Source organism: Molothrus aeneus, chromosome Z (genome assembly GCF_037042795.1).
Source record: "Molothrus aeneus isolate 106 chromosome Z, BPBGC_Maene_1.0, whole genome shotgun sequence".
In the NCBI taxonomy this organism is placed as follows: domain Eukaryota; kingdom Metazoa; phylum Chordata; class Aves; order Passeriformes; family Icteridae; genus Molothrus; species Molothrus aeneus.
Window position 1 is genome coordinate 62,316,997 of NC_089680.1, and position 21,247 is coordinate 62,338,243.

The window sequence follows — 21,247 nt, forward strand, 5'->3', positions numbered from 1 at the left end:
AGAAAGACTTTCCATGTTTAGTGTACAGCATCTAAAACCATGTGAAAAGGCTGAGAAATGGGTAAATGAGACAGAGTAGGAAGAAAATTAGGAGAGATGAAAGAAAGAATTGAAATTAAAGTTGGTGCTAGGATGTTTACATTTTGGTATCTGTGTGGTTGGAGGGGTTCAAAAATTAAAATATGGTGAAAATTTGGATGAGGTAAATGGCTTATGACCAACACTTGAGTGGGTGTGGGCAGGATCTGGAGGAGAAGAGAAAATCAGGACAAATACTGAGATCTGCAAGACCCAGACAAACAGTTTGGTAATTGGGATTTGGTCTGGAAAGGCAAGCTCATTCTCTCCACTGCAAACACCTAAACCCTTCTATCTGTAAAATCCCTTGCCATTTTCTTTAGCCCCATTCTTTTTCCAGTTCTGCAGGTTAGTGTACAAAATAGTGTAGGAACAGTAAATTCCCTAGTAAGATCACTTAAGCTTAGTGATCATTCCACATCATAGTTTAAGACATCATCCTGCATATTTTACCAAAGTATCCAAACAAAGAATTCTCACAGTTCCCTGATATCGAAAAACATTTGCTGAAGACTTGGGAAGAATCTTATAGCTCAGCTGTTTAATCACAAACAATTGTAAATAGAGTATGGGTTGGCATTTTTACAGCATGTAATGGAAATCTTCCTCTCAGAGAATCTGATTTAAACTGTTGTCAGCTTCCTAAATATCCTAATAGATGTAAATCTTTTTGTCTTCATGTGGTTCTTATTTTGTGCAGCTTTCCAGTTTATATGCTACCCCTGATAAAGGATATTAAAAAATCTCATCTTTGAAGGACTATCAATGAACCTTTGGCTTCAGGATACTTTTGCTGATTTGAAATTTTAGTAATTCAAAATAGTCACATGAGCAACCTGGAAAAGACTTAGGTCTGTTATAAGCAGTTGATAGTAATAGTTCACCTGTATTCCAGTTGGACATGGCTTAAATCCTACATAAGACTACATGGATGATAAACTTGAGAACATTATTTACAGTTCTGGGATAAAATGTCTTCTCCTTTTTTTCCTAGAGAGAAAGGCTGACACAGAACTCAGTCACACTAACTAACTGAAATACTGTAAACTGGTTCTATTTATTAATTTTTAATTTTTTTAAAATTTTACTTTTCATGTTGTTATTATGCTCTTAAAGCCAATACTTTCCATTTGAAACCAAAGAGCAGTAGAACAGACTAGATTTTTATTTTTTGTCACTTTGAAGCAGGGACAAAATTGTAACTGACGAATATTCCACCAAGGAGTGGATAAATAAATTTAGAGGTATGTGAAGCTGCTCACCTGGCTGTTCTGGCTACATTGCCAGATTGCTTCCTGGTCTGAATCTCTCCAAGTTCACTTTCATGCCAAAGCAGGTTAAGAGCTTTGTTACAGACACCCAAGGGTCCAGCAGGTCTCATTTAGTTATTCTTCATAGTTGTTCTCACACAGACTTGCATGATTAGAGCCTTCCCAAAATACACCATTATTTGAGCAAAATTTCTTACAGAGTGTGATCACTACAGAAGGGGTCGATCTGCTCAACACCACCAGTCTTGTTTGGAGTATTTACTCTGCCCAGGCTAACATGTTTTGAATGCCTCCTGTAACCCCTGGGAGAGCTCTGCTCGATGATCAGAAAACTGGTCTGAGCAGGGAGTAGATCCTTTCAGAGTGTGTAGAGTTGGCTTTATAGGATGTAGGATGTCCACAGGTGGGCTTACTTCCTGCTAGAGTGGTTTTTTTTAAAGATCCCTGTGCTCTCCTTGATGATGCTTTATTCACAATTTCATTGTTCTCTGCCCCCTTATAGAGGTGCACATTTATTTTTTTTTCATGTTCTCTTTAATATCCTGGTAAAACTTGTTTTAGAATCAGGGAATGGAATTTGCCTCTAAAGCAGAACATGCTCAGTGAAGCAAAGCTGGCTCTTTCAAATACACGAGCCATGAAGTATCTTCACCTTACTTGTGATAAACTAAAAGCCTATCAGACACAATACTGCTCTTAGCTTCATAAAATCCTTGTCACAGAGGGTCTGGCATACATTCTGATTTAGACACTAAAATTGATCTTGGAGCATTAAGCTTTTTGTGACTCATTAACCTGTTAGACAAATCCCAGATGCAATAGAGTAACTTTTAAAAAGTTAAGCTATTTCCTCTTCAGGTACAATGAAGATCTAAAAATAATATTTTTTTAAGTTTGTAAATTGTGGGAAAAGATAATTGGTTTTATTAATGTTAAAGATTCTGTGAAGTACATCAAATTGTGATGCAATATTAATGCATAATGATGTGAGCATAGCTGTTAGCCTACAAAGTAGGCAGATGCTGGAATAACACTTGAATCTCCTAGGAATGGGCTAAAATATAGTAATCAAAACACAAGATGAAAAAGCATATGGAGAGGCAACACATTATCCACTACTCTATGCTTTAATTAGAGCTAACTATTCAGAGTGGGATGTTTCAGCTGTGGTCTCATAACTCTATATCATAATAATAAATAATCATGGACAAATTAAATTTCCCATTTTCTATGGCAGCATGTTCTATGATTTAAACTGTAAGCACCTAATTACTTGTAGGTAAGTAAAACAGTAAAATGAAGTTAAATGGTGTTAAGAGAATTTTTTTTTTCCATGGATTGGGATTTTCTCTTATAGCTTCTATAGTGATTGCAATTGTAAATAATGGCAAGAGTTTAAATTTAAGAGTTTATATTTAAATGACAGAGTTTAACTCTGTCCTTTAGATATGAGGGAGAGACTTCAGATCTTCATGTAATTTTCTGTGAAATTTTGATAAGATTTTAAAAATTTTAGTCAGAAGTGCTCAGTCTCCATGTTGAAGAATGGTCTTGCAGGCAGATGATTTTCCAGCTTGTGTCACCAAATAAATTCTGGCTAAAAGAAGTTGCATATAAGCTCAATTTATGCTGGCTGATGCAACAAAAAGTACTTGCAGCTTTTCTAGCATGTCTGGGTTTTGGGTTAGTTTTTTTTCCAAACCAGAAATTGAGACATTTTTAAAAACTGAGCATTTGGGAAATGAAGTTTTCTTATAAATTGACTCTGAGCATGTAATATATATTTCAGGCTTTCTGCCCTCCTGCTGATGAATAACAGAATGTAGTTGAGAAGTTGTGTTTCTTTTAGCTTTAGAACAAATGTATCCTTCAAAAGTGTTTACATATCTTTCATTCTATCTGTTAAGCTTGCCTGCAACCTTTGTATTTGGGTGGGGGTTTTTCCCTCTTTTCTCCTTTTGGTCTTCCAATAGACAGCAGTAAGTTTGTCAATGGTGGTTAATAGAGAAATGTTACTTCTGCTTTTGGAGAGCCCAGGTGGGACCAACAATCTTGAAACAGTAATCAAATCTTCCTATTTCTGACATCTTAGTAGCAGAATGAAGCAGCAGGTCATTCTTTGACATCCGAAACAGAGTAAAGTGAAAATGTTTGTCTTGATTTTGACTTTTGAAATGATAGAAGTAGATATTAAGGGGAAAGGTCTTCTCTTCCATCTTTCTCCCTACTCCCACCTGAATACAAGGGAGTCTTCAACCCCCAACCCAAAGCACGTGGAACTGTTTTACATGGGTTGTTGAATCAGGGTTAGTACATGAACATGGCTTGCTGATTGATTCCTAGGAGTAGAGAGGATGTGAGTATCACAGAAACAGCAATCCTACAGAGGATGGAGGGAGGTCAGAGCATTAGTGGATTCATCTACAAGTATATACACCTATAGGACTTGATGTAGATAGGACTTTATTTAGAGGCATCTGTTTCATTATGATAATCAGTACCAGTTTAATATTACATGATTATAGGTTGTTTTGATATCACCAAAGAACTTTTATATCACTCTATGTCATCTCTAAGATCATTAAATATACTGCAAAAAATATTATTTTCTAGGTGGTGGTTGTTGGAGGTTAGGAATACTAATTGCTATCATTGAGGCAGAGGTAGAAATTAAGTCAAAGGGCACTTTCCTAACTGAGCTGCATGCTGTTATTGGGAGAAGTTTTCAGCCTGGAAGTGCTCATTCCCCACCCTCAGTGAGAGCTGCCTCATCCTTTTGCAGCAGGTCCAGAGGAGGGCCACAAAGATGATTCAAGAATGGAGCATCTCTCCTGAGAGGAGAAGCTGAGGGAATTGGGATTGTTCAGCTGGCAGAAAAGAGAGTGCAGGGGAGACCTTATTGTGGCCTTCCAGTATTTTAGGGGGCCTTTAAGGAGGATGGGAACAAATGTTTCATCAGGGCCTGTTGGACTGGGACAAGGGGAAATGTTTTTTTACCTGAAAAGAGAGTCAATTTGGACCATTATTAGGAGGAAGTTCTCCACAATGAGGATGGTGAAACACTGGCACTTGTTGCCTAGAGAGGTAGCGAGTGCCGTATCCCTGGAAACTCTCAAGATCAGGTCGAACACGGCTCTGAACAACCTGATCTACTTAAAGATGCTCCTGCTAATTGGAGGGGCCTTGGGCTAGAAGGCTTTTGAAGGTGCCTTCCAAACCAAACTGTTTTATGATTCTGTGGCCCACCAGCTAAGAGCACTGGAGTAGCAGAGCATCACCTCGTCACCCTTCACCTTGGTGGAGGCAACAGGGCTGAGCAGAAAAGTCATAACAGACAGCTTCACACTTTCAAATAATGGACCTGGCTTTGATAATTCTCTCCCTGGGGGACCCAAACCTTTGAGGTACCTACAAGTAAGGGAAGCTGGGTTCTGCCTTTCTGCTATTTCATACACTCAGAATTGGAAATGAGAAGACAAAAGGCTTCAGCCCCTGTGGGGGCTCTGCCTGTCCTCCTCTCCCCTCTCTTCTTTGCTCTTTGGAGTCCAAACTTTGTAGAAGAAGAAGTGGGGAACAGCATAGTTGAAGAAATAGTTGTCACATACCTTTCTTTAAACTCTGGGTATTCTCAGGAACCTCTTGTTAAAAAAAAAAGTATGAAATGAGTTCATTATAATCACAGAATCATGTAGGCCAAGTTCTAAAAAATGTCCAGTAGCTAATGAACCTTCTGTCAAATGTCATGTTGTTTACTTCTGTCATACTTAGGTTGTGCAAGCTCCCTGCTCCTGGACTTGTTAGGATGATATATCATTAATGTAACTCCTTTTATGCTTCTATTTATTTTTTTCAATACTGACTATTTGCCACTGATTGGAAGTAACAGGGAGACATATTTACATTTCCACTGATACATATTTCCTGCATCATTATCCTGTTTGCTAGCAACAGTTCTTTTTGCTTTTTAATGATATGACTCATCATTTATTTTCCATTCACCTTTGTTTAGGAAAAAACTTTTTAGGTCTTCCTTACTTAGGAATAAACATTGTGGTCTTAGGACACATATGCTGTAGCATTTCTTAGATCCAGTATTTCTTGTAACTTCCCACACAGAGTTTAACCTGCTCACCAAAATAGTGAGTTTGCTCACCAAAATAGTGAATTACCAGAGTTCCCTCTACTTTTTCCAGAAGAGATGAGGAGAAAGAGAAAGAGTGTCCTCTGGCATGGAGAAAGGGAAGAACTCATGCCTATGAAAGCAGGCCTCAGGTTGACAGATGTTTCCATTTACTTTCATACTTTAGGAATCACAGAGACAATCATTGCTATAACATAAATGGCTTATCCAAGCCCACAAAGGTCGGTGTGGTCCTCTAGAATAATCTGTCTTGCTGACACTATAACACAGCACTCAAGCTCAAAATACCTGTCTACATACACCATACATTATGAACCTCCAAGCCAGAGAGCAGGTCCTGTCATTTGTGCCTCCATAAGTGCTGTCAGGCATCTGAGCCATGCTAATTGCCAGCCAGTCTGTACTTACAGGCAATAGGATGTGTCCTTTGTGGGCTTAGCCCACATTAAGAGGGTAAAGATGAATCAAATTGATGTACACTTACCATATCCTGTAGCTGAAAATAGAGGCACTCAGGACAAGCCAGCTTCATGAACCATGGTTAAGAAGCCACATGCTGAAATTCAGCCTAAGAATGTGCCCCAAGGATACAAACTGGAACCTGTTTTCTTGATTCCCTTCCACAGTGAATTCTGGTTTCTGCTGCTGCAGTCACTTTTGAAAGATATGGAATCACTAAAATCCTGTTTAAAAACAAAAGCAGTGGACCTCTCCCATGTAAACATATTGGCATGCCTTTTTGCCCAAAGTCACTAGCCATGACTCTCCTTCTTTATGTACTGTATCACTGTTAATGGCCAGTTAATTGTATCTTTCCCTTCTCTTTGTTCTGAGTGAAAGGAAACCACAGCTCTGTAGAGGGTGTATGTCATAATGTGCCAGACTGTTATTTCCTCTGCCATTTAATTCTCATGCCTTTCTAATGCTCTTTTAAGGTAGCTGTTGCATCTGATTCACCTACAACTTTTTACCCTGTTACAACAAAAACCTTCTAAACTCTTTGCTACATTCTTTTGCTCCTACACTAATTGTTAAAGCAGTCACATTTGACTTGCATTTAGGGTTAAGTGACCAGCTGCACAATTTTCTTTTTAGTCTTTCATGAGTTTTAAGATAGGCCTCACTTACTGTGTGCCTGAGATTAATCTGTGCTGTAGGTCAAGAAAATATGATTGCCTGTAGTTGCTATGATAAAGATCTTACTGATGAAAAGGAACTGGGGAGGGTGGGGGAGGAGAGGTCATACCAACTCAGAGCTCATCTGTTTGGATGAATGGACTCTTCAGGTTTGGATTTGCTCAGATACTTCAATTATCTTAGTTCTTTGTATTTTAATCAATTTTAATATCATGAGACAAATGAACCTATATTTTGCAATATACTTTTTTTTAAGTCTACGAGGGAAAATTATCTTTCTAAACTCAGTACAGCTGCTGCTCAGTTAGCCCAGATGCATCTTTCTCAGCCTTATTTTTTCTGAAACATACTTGCTGGAGAACCTTATGCACAAACATGAGGGAAAAAAGTTTACCAGAAGGCTGTTAAATATTCGATGTCTTTAATATGGAAAGTTAAACTTTAAAAACAACTGGTTTGGAAAGGGACCAGCTGAAAGAGATTCATTCATATGAATGCTGATCCAGGTGTAAATGTCCCCTACAGGATATGACCCAAAGAATGCAGGCAACAGTCTGCAACTTCTGTGAGAAATATTTCTCTCAACCAGGAAATATCAAAGCAGACTGAGTGGATATTTTTCTTAAAAGTGGATGTGGCAACTGGCACTCTCATAATGTATTTTCCTTTGAATGCTAAGGGAGTTTCTTAAATAAATTTAGTGATACTGAGGTTCTTGGTCACTGTAAGTCGTACTTAGTCATATTTAATCATGCTAAGATGGTATTTTGCCTTTATGTTCCTTGGTGGGTAAAAGCTCTTAGTTCCTGTCTAGAAGGGTTGCTGTCTTCCAGCTCCTAAACCTAGATGAGATGTATGGAGGACACTGATGACATATTACTTTCCTCTTTAAATCAAGAATCAATGAGATTTATTTCATTCACTTTTTTGTTTTAGGCCTTGCAAGTAATGACAGATGACCTGAGCACAGCATTAAGTATAAAAAAGAGTGGGACATATAAAGATGAAATTGAGATTTTTTTGCTCAGTGTGTAAAACAGTATATGAAAAAATAATTAAACAACAACAACAACAACAAAAAAAACCCAACAAAACAAAACAAAACAAAAAAAAACAACAACAAAAAAAAAAAAAAAAAAAACAAACAAAAAAAAAACGGAGATGTGCTGAAGGATTTCAAATGAGAAGTGTGTTAAATTAGCGTAGCTCAGACAGTGCAAAACAATTCCCATGCTGGCTACTATTTAAACCTGGTCTAAACAGTTCTCCATTTGAGGCCCATTCTCAGTATCCCAGTGAATGCCCCTTGCTGATGTCAGTCAGACTCTGTGCTGTCACTAGAGGCTTTGACTTCACCCATGCCCTGACATAGAAGTGAATGTCCTGCAGCAGAGAAGCTTCCTGTAGGCACAGCAAGATGAGACAAGAGGAGAGCTGAGGCATAGAAGTCTCACAAATTGTTCTTGCGGACAGCGTGTTCTATGTCATTTCACAATAAGTCCCAGAGCTTTTAGGCAATAAAATAGATCTCTGTAATGACCTACTTTTCAGAGATACAAATTGGGGTGGGGGCAGGGGGGGATGTCCTTCTCTTTGCTTCAGCAGGAGATTGCAGGAACTATCCCCTTTATTAAACTTACTGAACTTACTGAAAACAGAATCTGTGAGTTCCTCCAACTAAAATCCACAATATGGTGCCCTCTACTGAGGCATTTCACCTCTGAAGAGTTTTTGGGAAAACTTTAGGAAGTTTTCACATTTACCAGGGCTAGCTGTTAATCATAGCAGCTACACTGCTTCATTTTGCACCAGTTGACAGGCTCATCAGAAGAAACACAGCACAAGTCATCAGAGCTGGATTATTTTCACCACTTAATTTTCAGCTGTGAGCCTAAAAGTGCCAATATGTATGCAATTTTTGTTTCATTAATTTCTTTTAATCATTCTTGCCTTTCTCCTTCTACAGCTGTAGGAAGGACAATCTCAGTTAGAAGCATTAAAAATAAGCAGAGGGATTCTAACAGGAATTGATCTGTGTAAACACAAAGGAAAACCATAATGTATTAGTTGTGTGAGTCTCTGCATGGGTGATTATTCTGTACAGAACATCTCATCTCCTCTTTTCCTTTTGCGTGTCTATCTTACTTTTTTTTTTCCTTTTTGGTCTGAAGTCAGTGAACTGTCTTCCTCATGCTTTATTGCTAAAGTTAATTTTCTCCTAAATTAACAAATATAAATAAAAAGGCTGTTTGTTGAAGAAGAAGGAAGAATGCAACCATCTTGAAATTATTAAAAAAAGCTCTTAAATCCAATTTTGAAACTCCTGTGACTGGCTGGTGTTTCTCTCCCACATACCTCCTGCAACTCCTATCTGTATAGGACATCTGGACATTGGTCAGTTTTGAAATATCTTTGCCTGTACATCAAACATGGGCTCAGATGCATTCTGGTATGTATCAAGTTCTCCAGTACTGTCAGTAACAGAGAAACCTCCCATAACATCTAATTATAGAAGGCTTAAATTTCTTATATTTTTTGCATGTCTTTCAATTCCAATGAACTTTACTTAATTTTTGTAAGTGTTCTGTACTAAGTCACCCTCAACTACTACCAAAAAACATGCTGAGTACAGAGTTTTTTGCATTACTCTTTCAGCATTATAAAGCATGGCAGAAATTTTGCAGTCTGCATGAATGGAGTATCTTAATGTTCAACATAGCCACATCTTTAATGTTGCTTCTTGTGAAATGGCAGACTTGATTCTTGTTTATTTTACTGAAGAATGTACTCCTTTTTTCCTCTCCCTCTCCTTTTTTAACTCTAGTTAAACTCTTCACAGGTTTCTAAGAAAAATCTCTGAAAAACTCTTTCTTTCTTCAAAACATCATCATAAATAAGGATTTTAGTGTAAACAGTTTAGATTTTTTTTTAACTTACAATGTGTAGTGGGAGACATTAAATTAAGAAAATATTGCTAGACTGTGGTTTTTACAGTAAACGAAATATGCAGTACTTTCTACATTGGCAAAGAACTTAGCAAGCATGTTTTCAAATAAATCTAGGATAAATTCTCCTGAACTTTAGTCTAGAAGCATGTCAAAAGTTGTTGATTTATTACTATAATATGTCTAAATTAGATTTAAAAATTATTATTTCTGGAAGTTAAATATGAATCCTCTTTTGTGCATATTATTTAAACAGCTAAACATTTTTGGATACTGAGTCTGTTGCAACAACAGAACTAGTAGGCGTAAAACCAATTTATTTGAATGACTTTATTTTCCTTAAGTATATAGAAAAAATGTGTTCACAATAGGTTGCTTAGGTTTTTGTGTGTTTAGTGGTGTTCTTTACCTTCTGACAGCTTCAGCAGGTTCTCAGATCAACATACTGATTTTTTATATGAAGACTGATGGGGATCAGAAGAGGTCAGACTAAATTATTTGCTTTGCATGCTACCATTACTTCCCAAAACAGCTCAGCTACAGAGTCATAAATAGATGTTATTCATAACAAGAGCAGGTGGCTAATTAAAAAATACTGTAGAAGGAGTTAGGAAGTTATGCAAATCAGTGTTAATTTTTTTGCCTGGTGTCCAATAAAAGCATAATTGTGTTTGTAAATTTTTATTTCTATAGGGCAGAGTCATTCAGTAAAACTAAATGCAGCTTTATCACCTCTGATTAATGGATTTTCAAAAATAACTTCTGTTATATGGATTCCAATGTCAGTGGAATCTGGCATGGCTTAATTGTGGCTTAGCCACAAGCTCTCCTCTGTATTTTGACAGGAGATTGCAGGAGTCAATCTCAATATTTCCCCCAGTCTCTATAATTGCCATAGAGTGGTGTACTGGCCGTGCTCTGGACATGTAGGTCAAAGACACTACCAGCAGTGCAGAGTTAACCATCAGTTCCTCTGATTTTCACTTTTATCTGTTGATAAGTATGTACACAATCATTTTGGCCACGAATAATTTCAGAAACACCAAATATCCCTTAAAGAACAAATACCCACTTCCCTTCCCTTTTTTATAGGATGGGAATTCTGCAGTGTGCAAGACCCCTTGAAGTCTGAAAAACATCTCTTTCCTCACTCCTCTGCACCATGTATTTATGACAGCTCCTCCCTGGCATACCACTCTTGTCCTTGCCTCATGTAAAATTCTTTTAGCTTGTCTTCTTTTTTCATGTGGTTTATCTTCCTTTCTTTCATCTCCCCATCTTCTCCCTCATGGCCCCAAGCTCTCTATTTCCTTAATAAACTAAGCTAAAATAGTACTGTCTCCCCGAATTCTGTCACACACCCTCCACCACCTCCCTCACTTCTTATTTCAGTAGATATAATACAAGATTAGACCTGAAAGAAGTCAGCCTCAGTGCAATCCCCTTAAATTATCAGTACTGTTTATAACATCTGAATGTTTAAAACAACATCTCCTAAGATGCTGCTGGTGCTGGGATTTTTTTTTTTTTTAAAGAGTAACCTAATTAATGAATTTTGTATTCTGCTTTTTGTATTCTGGCACTCTCTGGAAGAAAACTCTCACACTGTACATTGAAAGCTCCATACCTGTAAAATAATGCATTGCTCCTTTTGTCCCACCCTCTACCACAAGCTGTTGTTCCAGCTTCATTTTATGTACATTGAACCAGATCCTTATACTCATAAGGACTGCTCATTTTAAACACTAAATTCCTTGGCTGAGTGATGTAAGTTTTAGCAAAAATTAAAGATTACAATATTTGTAGACTTTGAAGTAGAGGACTGTGGCACAGATTCTGTCTTCTCTATCTTTTTTCTTCCAGCCCAGGTCACCAAATGGCTACAGGGAATTTTAGACTCCAAGCTCTTTTTTTCTGCCTTTCAAACAATCTCCAGTATCCATGCATACATGTTGCAGGAAAAGTAGTACAAGATAATACAGCATTAATTTTTTGGATAAAAAATATGATACTTGTTTATGAAATCTTTAGGCAAGCTTGTTTTATGTATTCACACTTTTTCTCTCATGCTCTTCATGCACTCACTTTTTTACACACACACACACACACACACACACACACACACACACACACAAGCACGTACCTGCAAGGACCAAGATGTGTATGGTCCAAGGGGACATGCAGGTATTTCCATCCATACCTACTGCATTCATACACCAACTTTAATATTTCTCTTGAAAATCTACAGCATCAAAGAGCAAAGTATTTGGGGGAAAAAAAAGTCTGGAAAACATTGCTTTTTTTCTTTCTACTGTACAGACTATGTCATAAGGAGAGGGAAAAGTGAATCACCTGTATTTTAATGTAACACATATCTCTGCTCTAAGATCACAGTGACTGTCACTTCAGTAGAAACGAAGGCTAGGTGATAGCAAACATTCTCCTCTCATTCTCCTCTTAATAACTCATCAGTCTTTTTGAGTATGTGATCATATTAAAAGACACAGAGGTCCCAAATATGGGAGAGAATTAAGCTGCTAAAAGAACATGAGTACCATGGTAACTATTATTTCCAGAATTCACAAGTTACAATTGGAGTTAAAAAGATATCTGTCACCAATTATAGAAGATACTTTTATAGGCTAATGAAATAAAGTCCAGGAAATCAATTTTTAAAATTTTTTATCCCAGTCATGAAAAATTTCAGTCTTTATGCTTAAGACTGGAAAAAACATTTTATTTTTACTTGCATTGAAAGACCAACAACTTTTTCTTGCAGTGTAACATTTACTAGTTTAAGGCTTATCATTAACTAGAAACAGCCCCAATATGCTCTTTCTTGGCCTTGAAGGGTGCATAAAATAATGCTTTTTTCTACTCATTATGTAAATTCCCCCAAAGTGCTATAATCAAAGGGATGAATACAATAGAGTAATGTTAGTGGGTTTATTTTGCAAAAGTTTGCAAAGGTTCAAGTGCTAATCTACTTAAACATGTATATAGCTCCAGGGGTAAACTTACTCCTGCAGAGCAAGTAATTATTGTATTCAGGGTTTGTATCTAATAACACTTTTACTGAATGCAATGCATAAGATCAGTCTTCTCATCTAAAACACTGGTGATATGAAAATCAAACATTTAATAGCTGGCACATTAGTACTCCATGTAGCTGTACTTGCATATTCAGCAGTACTTCATGAAGCTTCAATAAAAATCACTAGCAGTTCTACTGGCTTTGAAGTTCAGTATAGGTCCCAGTGCTTTTTTGGGCTAAGATCTTCATTTTATTTGAAAGAAAATGTTACAACGGTCAACTCAATAAAAGTCAAAATCTTTATGTATGTGAACAATAACTGAACGGTTAAACTCCCATCTGCCAGGTGTCAGAAGTAAGTATTACATTAAAGGATTGTGAAATTTCTCTTATATAGATTTAACAGCGAATGGTGGCTGGATCATTTCAATATTGATGCTGTTCGGGACTTCTCTTCTGCAAAGAATGGTGCTTGGAAGCCATTTGAATCAATTCTGAGGTCACTGCCATTCCAGCATGGCAGTAAGCCTGGCAGAATGTCTAGGAGAATGAAGGCACACCTACAGTGATGGATAAAGATTATGATGTGGTTATCTACAAAGGGAATTAATAACTTTCCTGGGTGAAATGAACCAGTTCTATCTATCAGAAGAATACACACCTCATTCAAGCTTGGGAACTCTCAGTATTGGAAAGTTTTTTGTGGGAAAAGAAAGTTGAGGTGGCCCTCACTACTCTTTTAGACATAAAGAAAAGTGAGGAAAAAAATTGCTTAGGTTTATCTTCAAGATTTCCAGAACTTTTGAACTGAATATCTCTACTTCTTCCTTAAAAAATTGAAAGAGTGTTGCAGGGGCCAGAGAACTTCTGTACACTGTACAGGAAAATCTGAAAAAATAGTCAAAATATACTATCCCTCTCTCTTTTCCTAAAAGCTTTACTTCCTTACTTGCAGATATTTTTACGAATTGTGTAGTGCTCTGCTATTCAAGCATTTGTATGACAGATTTCTACAGGGGGAACAGGACAGTGAACCAGTTACAACTTGAAGCATTGATAGCCTAAAAGGGAAATGGAAATGCAAAATCAGAGAAAGGACTCAACGTTGAATAGATTAACCTGGCACCTCTTCTGTTCCCCTTGGCATTCAGTGTTTTATTCCTGACAGCCAACTATCAAAGATCTCTTATTCACAATTTGATTCACAATTAATTCAGCAATTCAAAATTATCACAGAGTGGAGTTCAGCATTACCATCCATTTAGGCTAGTGTGTCCCAAAGCTTTGCATATATTAGCAAAAAATATCATTACAAGACTGGGGTACAAAAGCAAAACAGATAAATTTGCACAGATACATCTTAATTTGCTATAATTTTTTTTAATTTAGAGGAACTAATTCAAAGATAGAACGTAAGAATGAAAACGACTCCTCACAGTTGCAGATTTTTTCCCATGTTGGTCATATGGCAAACTAATATACTTGGGGTTTTTAGGCAACAATATAGGGTGACTAATTTATGAGCTGAAGAAATGCACTCAGTTTTCAAATACTGACCTGGGTTTTCAAAGCCAAGGAATTGTACTAAGATTAATCTCAGTATTGTGCCTTACTCGGTTGTTGAAGTAAGGCACAATACTGAGATTAATCTTAGTACAATTCCTTGGCTTTGAAAACCCAGGTCAGTATTTGAAAACTGAGTGCATTTCTTCAGCTCATAAATTAGTCACCCTATATTGTTGCCTAAAAACCCCAAGTATATAGCTGTATATACTGTGGACTCGTATTCGCACAAACTTGTTGTTTAAAGCTAGGATCATCATTCAGCTGGCTGGTGAAAGTATGATTTATTATAATGACTGTATAAAGAGAAATTGTAGTTCTTAAAGAAAGTGTCATTTTTAAAACTATAACTGTCCTTATTCTCTTGAAGTTTAATATTGGTGAAGAAAAACTACTGAAATTTGTATCTAAAAATTTGGCCCAGTCTATGATGCAGACCAGTGTAATCTCTGAGGTGCCTTCCAACTCAAATCATTCTGTAATTTGATGACTTGCTATATTGACTTCTTTACTTGTCTCCATTAATTGACATTTGCATATTTTAAACAAAATCACAAATATTGTGAAGATGCCAGGGGGTACCTCGATATTTTGTCTTAGGCATGAGGCCTAAGAGTAACATTGCTTCCATACGTATCTGAACTCTAAAGGCCCCTCACCTGAAGGCAGAATGAGCATCTGTAATGGCAAAAAGTTGTTCACTTCTTGGGTTACAAGCATGTTTCATGGTCTAAGCATAAATATGTTCTGTCATCAAATGTTGTATTACTAAGTGCCAAATGTGTCTTGAAATGAATATTTAATGTTTATGTAAAAATAGGCTAAAATCCAAGCTGAGCAATTCTTTGTTTTGCTCTGAATTTGTTGCCTGTTTTTTTGCATAATGAACGACAGCCCCAGGAAAAAAATAGTGTGGAGTATTTGTTCATGATGTCTGCTCACTTTCTAAGGTATTGCAAATGTTTCTCACAATGTTGTAGTGGAGACTGTGAACTTTTGATGTGAACAGATGGGAGAAAGAAAAAACTGAGTGTAATTAAAACTTAAATGTTGAAAGTTGATCTTGCAGTCTCTGCTCAAAATGATTTCCCTGTGTAGAGAGAGTTCAGCTTGAAAACACCATACTAAAGGCTTCTAAGAAACCATAAAAAATTTCCCATTGTTTGTCCTTTCATGCTTCAATGAGGTGACCAAGCATAATTTAGAAAAAGAAGTTATTAATCACCAATGTTCTGTACGGCTTCTTCCAGTGGTGACCCAGAAAACAACCTATCTGTTCCCAGTGTCAAGGGTGCCTAAACACTGCAAGGCAAGAATGATCAAGTGGCTAAGTCATTAGATGCACTTAAAAAAATAGACATTAATAATACCTGATTCAGTTTTAAAGTCACTGTGACACACGGGAGGTCACTTCAGTGTTATTTTCCAGACATAAATTGGCAACAGTGCTTTTCTATTTAGTCCATTATCCTATCATGATGACTCAGATAAACATAAAAATACAAAGTTCATTTTCTAGTGTTCCGGTAGCATAAAGCTCTACCTCCACATCATTCACATTGAATAGAAAAAAATAGGCTCAAAAAAACCAACAATTTTCATCTGATGTTTGGTCTGTTTGTAACAAGAAGCTTATTCCTATTTAGTTTATAACTTTTTTTTCTGTGAATGATACAAACAATACTTAATTTAAAAGGTTTCAGTTATAACCTTCAAAACCCAGAGACTGTTGTTGATTTGTGCTTTAGAAAATAAATTGTACTATGGTATTTTCCAAAAATTTCAATAGAAATAGCTTTATGACCTAAAATCTAGAATTTGAGATATTTTCATGGCACATTCAGACTATGAATTCTAGGTGAGTTTCAAGGATGATTTTGTTGTCTGACTTTCAGAAAAGTGTATGATCACCTTCACACTTTGTGCAAGCCAGTTATGACTGGTTACTGCTTTCAAAATCAAAGCTGTATTTTATTGGAGTCTTGCTACTCTCAGAACATGCTTTGGTTGAATTAAACAAGACTTTTATTAGTATCCACCAAAAAATATAGTACAGGATAGGATTTATCTGTCTCTCTACAACATTGCAAGGTAAAAAAAAAAAAAAAGAAGAAGAACACTTGTGTTAGAAAATAAGAACAGTATGCAGCAACTCTAGTACAGAACTTCTAAATACAACTATTGCCAGCTTTTGATTTCAGTGTATTTAACTTCCTTAATTAAAATTCTTAAAGTGGAGGATAGAAAAAATATCTTCCACAGTGCAGGTTATAAAAAGCAGAGGTGTATGACCCACTCCTAGTAGTAGATATATGAAAGAAACTACAACATTTTTCCTGTTTTAAGGGAAGTGAATGATTTGCATCAGTTATTGGTTTTTTTCCTGTACTAGTAGAAAATTTTGAGAGGATTTTGTTTACTAAATAGAAAAACAAGTTTGGCAGAGTACTTGGCCTTTGAAAAATGTACATATTACATTATGACCCACACTTTGAAAAGGAATCTCATGAGTTTGAGGCAAAAGCAGAAGTACTTTCAAGCCCAATAATCAGTTGTTTGTGCCCTACATCATCACAGCAATTATGGTAAACTTGCAAAGATGACAGTCCCACAGAATACTCTCAGTAACAGCTGTGGCAGCACCATGCTGCTGTGACAGCAATCTGAGTACACGTAAAGCAGATATAAATACAAATTCTTCACTAACAGGAAGAGGACTGTTCTCAGAAACATGGCAAGGAATAGCACATTTTTACATGGTACTTATGATGGCTTTTCTGTTTCTTATACCATAATTATGAAATATCCACAGGGCCTTCATTCACAGGATCTTACCTCAAGACATCCTTGCCAGACCCAACAGCAACAGGGCATCAGCTTTCCTGATGTCAACCCTTTATGCTAGAAGATGCTAGGATCTCTGTATTCCTCGCAGGCATCCTGTCACTGCCTTTGTCTTCTGTACACTTTCCTTACATCTATGTTTTGTCCTGATCTCCTTGCCCCAGTCTCCATGCAGGCCTCCTGGTGTCCTCCTGAATTCCTTGCTCATCAGGATGGATTGCTCTGGAGCATGGGGGAGGCCATCCTTTCCTTGCTTCCTCGAGTAACAACCAACTCTCTTGCACCCCTTTAACTTCAGGTGCTTGTCCTCTTCCAAGCAGATTCATGAACAGGCCAATGTCTGCTTGTGCCTGCATGTAGAGTGCCTCCAGCAGACATTGGGGTGGCTGAATCAACCCCATGAGCACCAGGACTGAAAAATGTGAGGTTACTTCCAGCTCTTTGCAGAGAGTCCCATGCATATGACTGGGAGCAGAAGGTTGTCCAGTCTCAAGGACAGAGACTACGGGGAGTCTGAATTGCTGTCCCTGACTGCTGAATGAGAAGGTATAGAGAAGACAGAGCAAGGCTATCCATGAAATTGTATGGTGAAGAAACAAGCAGAAACACACAAATGTGGGAACATGAGAAATTCCAGTTAGGTGTAATGGAAAGCTTTTTGACTGAGACCATGCTTAAACACTGAAACATTGTCTAGAGAAGCAATGAAATATTTTCAGTTCTGGGTTTTTTCAAGACCTGACTGGACAAAGCCCTGAGAAAACTGATGTACACAAACCTACTTTAGGGAGAGGCTTGGACTAGGTGACTTTCAGTGGCCCCTTCCAGCATAAATCTCCCTATAACTTTTGTCTTGTTAATGGAAAGTGAAAAGAAAGCTTTTCATCAGCCTTGAATGACTGCTCCCAAGCCTTTCAGTAGTTCAAACTGTTCCAAACACTTCAGTGGGTCTTGGACTCTGCTCAGTCAGAAGATCTAAATCAAACAAATGTCACCACCCTGTCACCACTTATTGACATGCCTTCATGTAGTTCTTGATAAATATTTAAACATACTAATGAATTACTGTGAGAATAAGTTTGTAGGTGGAATGAGAAGGGCTGAAATGACAACATCAGGCAACTGTACTCATAACATGCAGTCGTGTCCTTCTCTGCCAGGAATGAAAATACTTTCTTGCTAGGCATATAGTATGTTGATAAAGACCATAACAACAGCATTTAGAAGCATGTGTGGAAGAGCCTTGTAGTGTGTATAATACATACATGTGTATAAATATGTGTACAGGTGTTGGAAAACAATCCTTGGAAGTGGTCATTAAACAAACACATTGCACTAAAAGTTATCATGTAAGAAGTTGAAACTTTTGACTGTTTATACAAAAGCTGCCTGGCACTTAGATTGTCAGATTCAGTCCAATCATGGACAGAAGTAAAAAGAAGGAAGATGTTATCTGTGCTAAAGATTTAATCCTAACATCAGAGAATAAAAAATATTTCTTGTCTATTGATGTGTGAGTTGCTTTTCACAAAATTTGTCTTTCTGATGTTCTTTAAATGACCTGTGTTGTATATTAGACTTACTGAAGTTTAATTGCTTTTGGCTATGATTTTGTTCTATTTTAGTTTGAAGGTTGTATCTTATTTAAAATAGCCTTTCTATTTTTTACTGGGTTCAGTATATTTGTTTTAAATAGGAACATTTTTTGCTTTTCTTATATCTTACATGGTACTGTAAGCTGAATGAGTATTATAGTGTTGTCTGTGTAGCTAAAGAAATGAAGGCAGCATACTTCATATTCCAGCTGGCAAAGTGTTAAACAAGACTAGTGACAAATCAGTAACACAAATATGTTTTTATCCTGTCCTTTAATTCTTTTGATTTCTTGAGATTCCTGTTCCCCATTCTCCCAACAAGAATCCATAAGAACACATCTAATGAGTTTTATGTAATTTGACTTTTTAACTCGCTTACAGATTTTTGTGGGATCTTAAAATCACTAGATTCCTCTAAAGAATATTTTAAGGAAAACATGGGATTTGGGAACTTTAATAGTTACTACTAAGAGATAGAGGAGATGTCAGAGAATTAATCTACAGATTAATCCATTAATCCATTAAACTTTTAAAATCACCATTAAATTGATATAGCTAATTAACACAATCAGCAAAGCTGACTGAATGCTGATATGCCTCAGAGAGGAATAAATGAAGATAAAAGCATTCATGACAATAATTCACCCAAATGAAGTGACTTCCTACTATAGTCACAGGTATTGGAAAAACATATCCTCCCAATAATGCCTGTCTCCACCGAATGGAAGTCTGGAGTGTGACTAGGGGTTTGCAGAGCATTAGACTACCTAAAGTCACAACAAACCCCTTAATCATTTTTTTCTAACATGTATTTAGTAAGTTTAACATGTTCTTTGGAAACTCTGACCCAGTTTTTTGTTTAATACTATGACATTAGATACACCGTGAGGAAAATATATGCTTTCACAAATCACTTAAGCTATAGATAGAATAATATCATTCATTATAATGTCATACATCTTTTTAGAATAGAAAGTTAAGCTACTTGAGAAAGGAGCAGGGATATGTCTGACTTTGTCAGTAAAATGGCCTTTCAACAAATCCTTGAAAAAAGGGTTAAATCATAAATGCAAATCAATGGTTTAATACCTGCAAAACACTCACTGTGTTTTTAATCTTGCCTGGAAAACCGAGATTAGCCGCCTTGTTATTTCAGCTGTGGAGACTTGAGCGTCTTTTCCCTTTGGGAAGAAAAATCAGCAATGAGCTTGGAGGGCAGAGATGAGGCAGGTTTCCTCCGTGGCACTGCAGCAGTGTCCTGTGCTCAGCACGCAGAGATGATGAACCCTTGTATTCTTAAGTGCCTGAACGTACGTAATGAACCAGGACCCTGACTAGCACTGCAGGAAACCCTTTGGGTACTAGTAAAGAGACTAAATTTCAGAGGTGCTCCTTCTTGATCTTGAGAAAGAAAAGCAGGCCACATGCCCCCCCCAAGTGTCACAGTACAGCAGATACTTTGCCATCTTTCCCTGACCTGGTGTTTTCACCCTCTGATGTGCAAACAGTAGGGGAAAACGCTTGGCTTAGAGTGGAGGCTGCGCATATATGACTGTTGCTAGACATTAAGGATAAACATATTTTATTATAGGAAACTACTAATTTATTTCCCTAGAGTTATTAACGTAGTGTATTTGAAAAAAGCCTCCTGGCACGATTTTGGCACGATCTAGACGGGAGATGAGCAGGTGCCATAACTTGTCACAGTACACCTACCTGTCCCTTTCTCTTTCTGTGCCTGTTCTCTAATTAACGTGGCAGACCGAAACTCGGTTTCGCGGCGGGACGGGCCGCCCGCCCAGGGCCCCTCGGGGCGGTCCCGGGGCCCGGGGATGCCGCCCCGCCGCCCCGCCCCGCCCCGTCCCGCCCCTCCGCCGCGCCCATAAAGCGCCCGAGGCGGGCCCGGGGCGGCTGCGGGGCTCAGCCGCGCTGCGGGCATGGAGCAGCGGCGACTGAGCCCCGGCAGAACCGAGCGAGGCAGCGCCGCCGAGGGCGCGGCCAGCAGCGGCCGGGGGCGCCTGGCCGAGTCCTGGCGACGGCTCAGCTCCCGGCGCGGCTCCAAGCGCACCGGAGCCTCCTCGCCCGCGCTGCCGGTGAGTGACCGCGACAGTGACCGCGACAGTGACCGCGGCCACGCTGCACCCTTCGGGTACCTGCTCGCTCCGGGGGCTGGGGCGGGGGTGGTGAGCACCAACCTGTTGCGCTTCGGGAAGAGGAATCGCCTTTCCCGTGCGCCGAGCCTGACTTTGTAGTTGTTCCCAGGTGCGGGTCTCCGGTTCGGCTCTCTCCTTGCGCTCCCTGCGGAGCGGCAGCTCGGCTCGGCCGGGAGCGCCGCTGGCGTGGTGGGAATATCTGCCTGCCACTCGCGCTCTCGGTGTGAGCCTGAGGGGAACAGTGGTAGCGATCATAAGCGAAAGACCCGAAGGGATGGCGGCAGAAAGCAGCCCCTTGGGAACCAGAGGTTTTCCTCTCGGGTGGGTGTCCCCTTGTTGGTGTATCTGCCTTCAGCCAGATCGATGGGATGTGCCGGGAAACTCTGGGGTGGGTAGACAAACATTTTAATGGAGGTGCATGCTACAGCATAGATTGCAAGTTAGGAAAATGAACATCTTGACCATAAAGGGAAATTGAGAGAACAA

The 21,247-nt window shown here is 38.4% G+C and overlaps 1 protein-coding gene across 1 annotated transcript in view; it reads left to right on the forward strand.

Annotated features, from left to right (window-relative positions):
* Nucleotides 1-20,545: 20,545 nt before the first annotated feature.
* Nucleotides 20,546-21,247, forward strand: part of TRPM3 (transient receptor potential cation channel subfamily M member 3) — a 385,669-nt gene continuing 384,967 nt past the window's right edge. The window contains exon 1 of the mRNA XM_066568608.1: nt 20,546-20,701. Within this exon, the coding sequence (XP_066424705.1) occupies nt 20,546-20,701 (156 nt within the window). The remainder of the gene's footprint in view (nt 20,702-21,247) is intronic.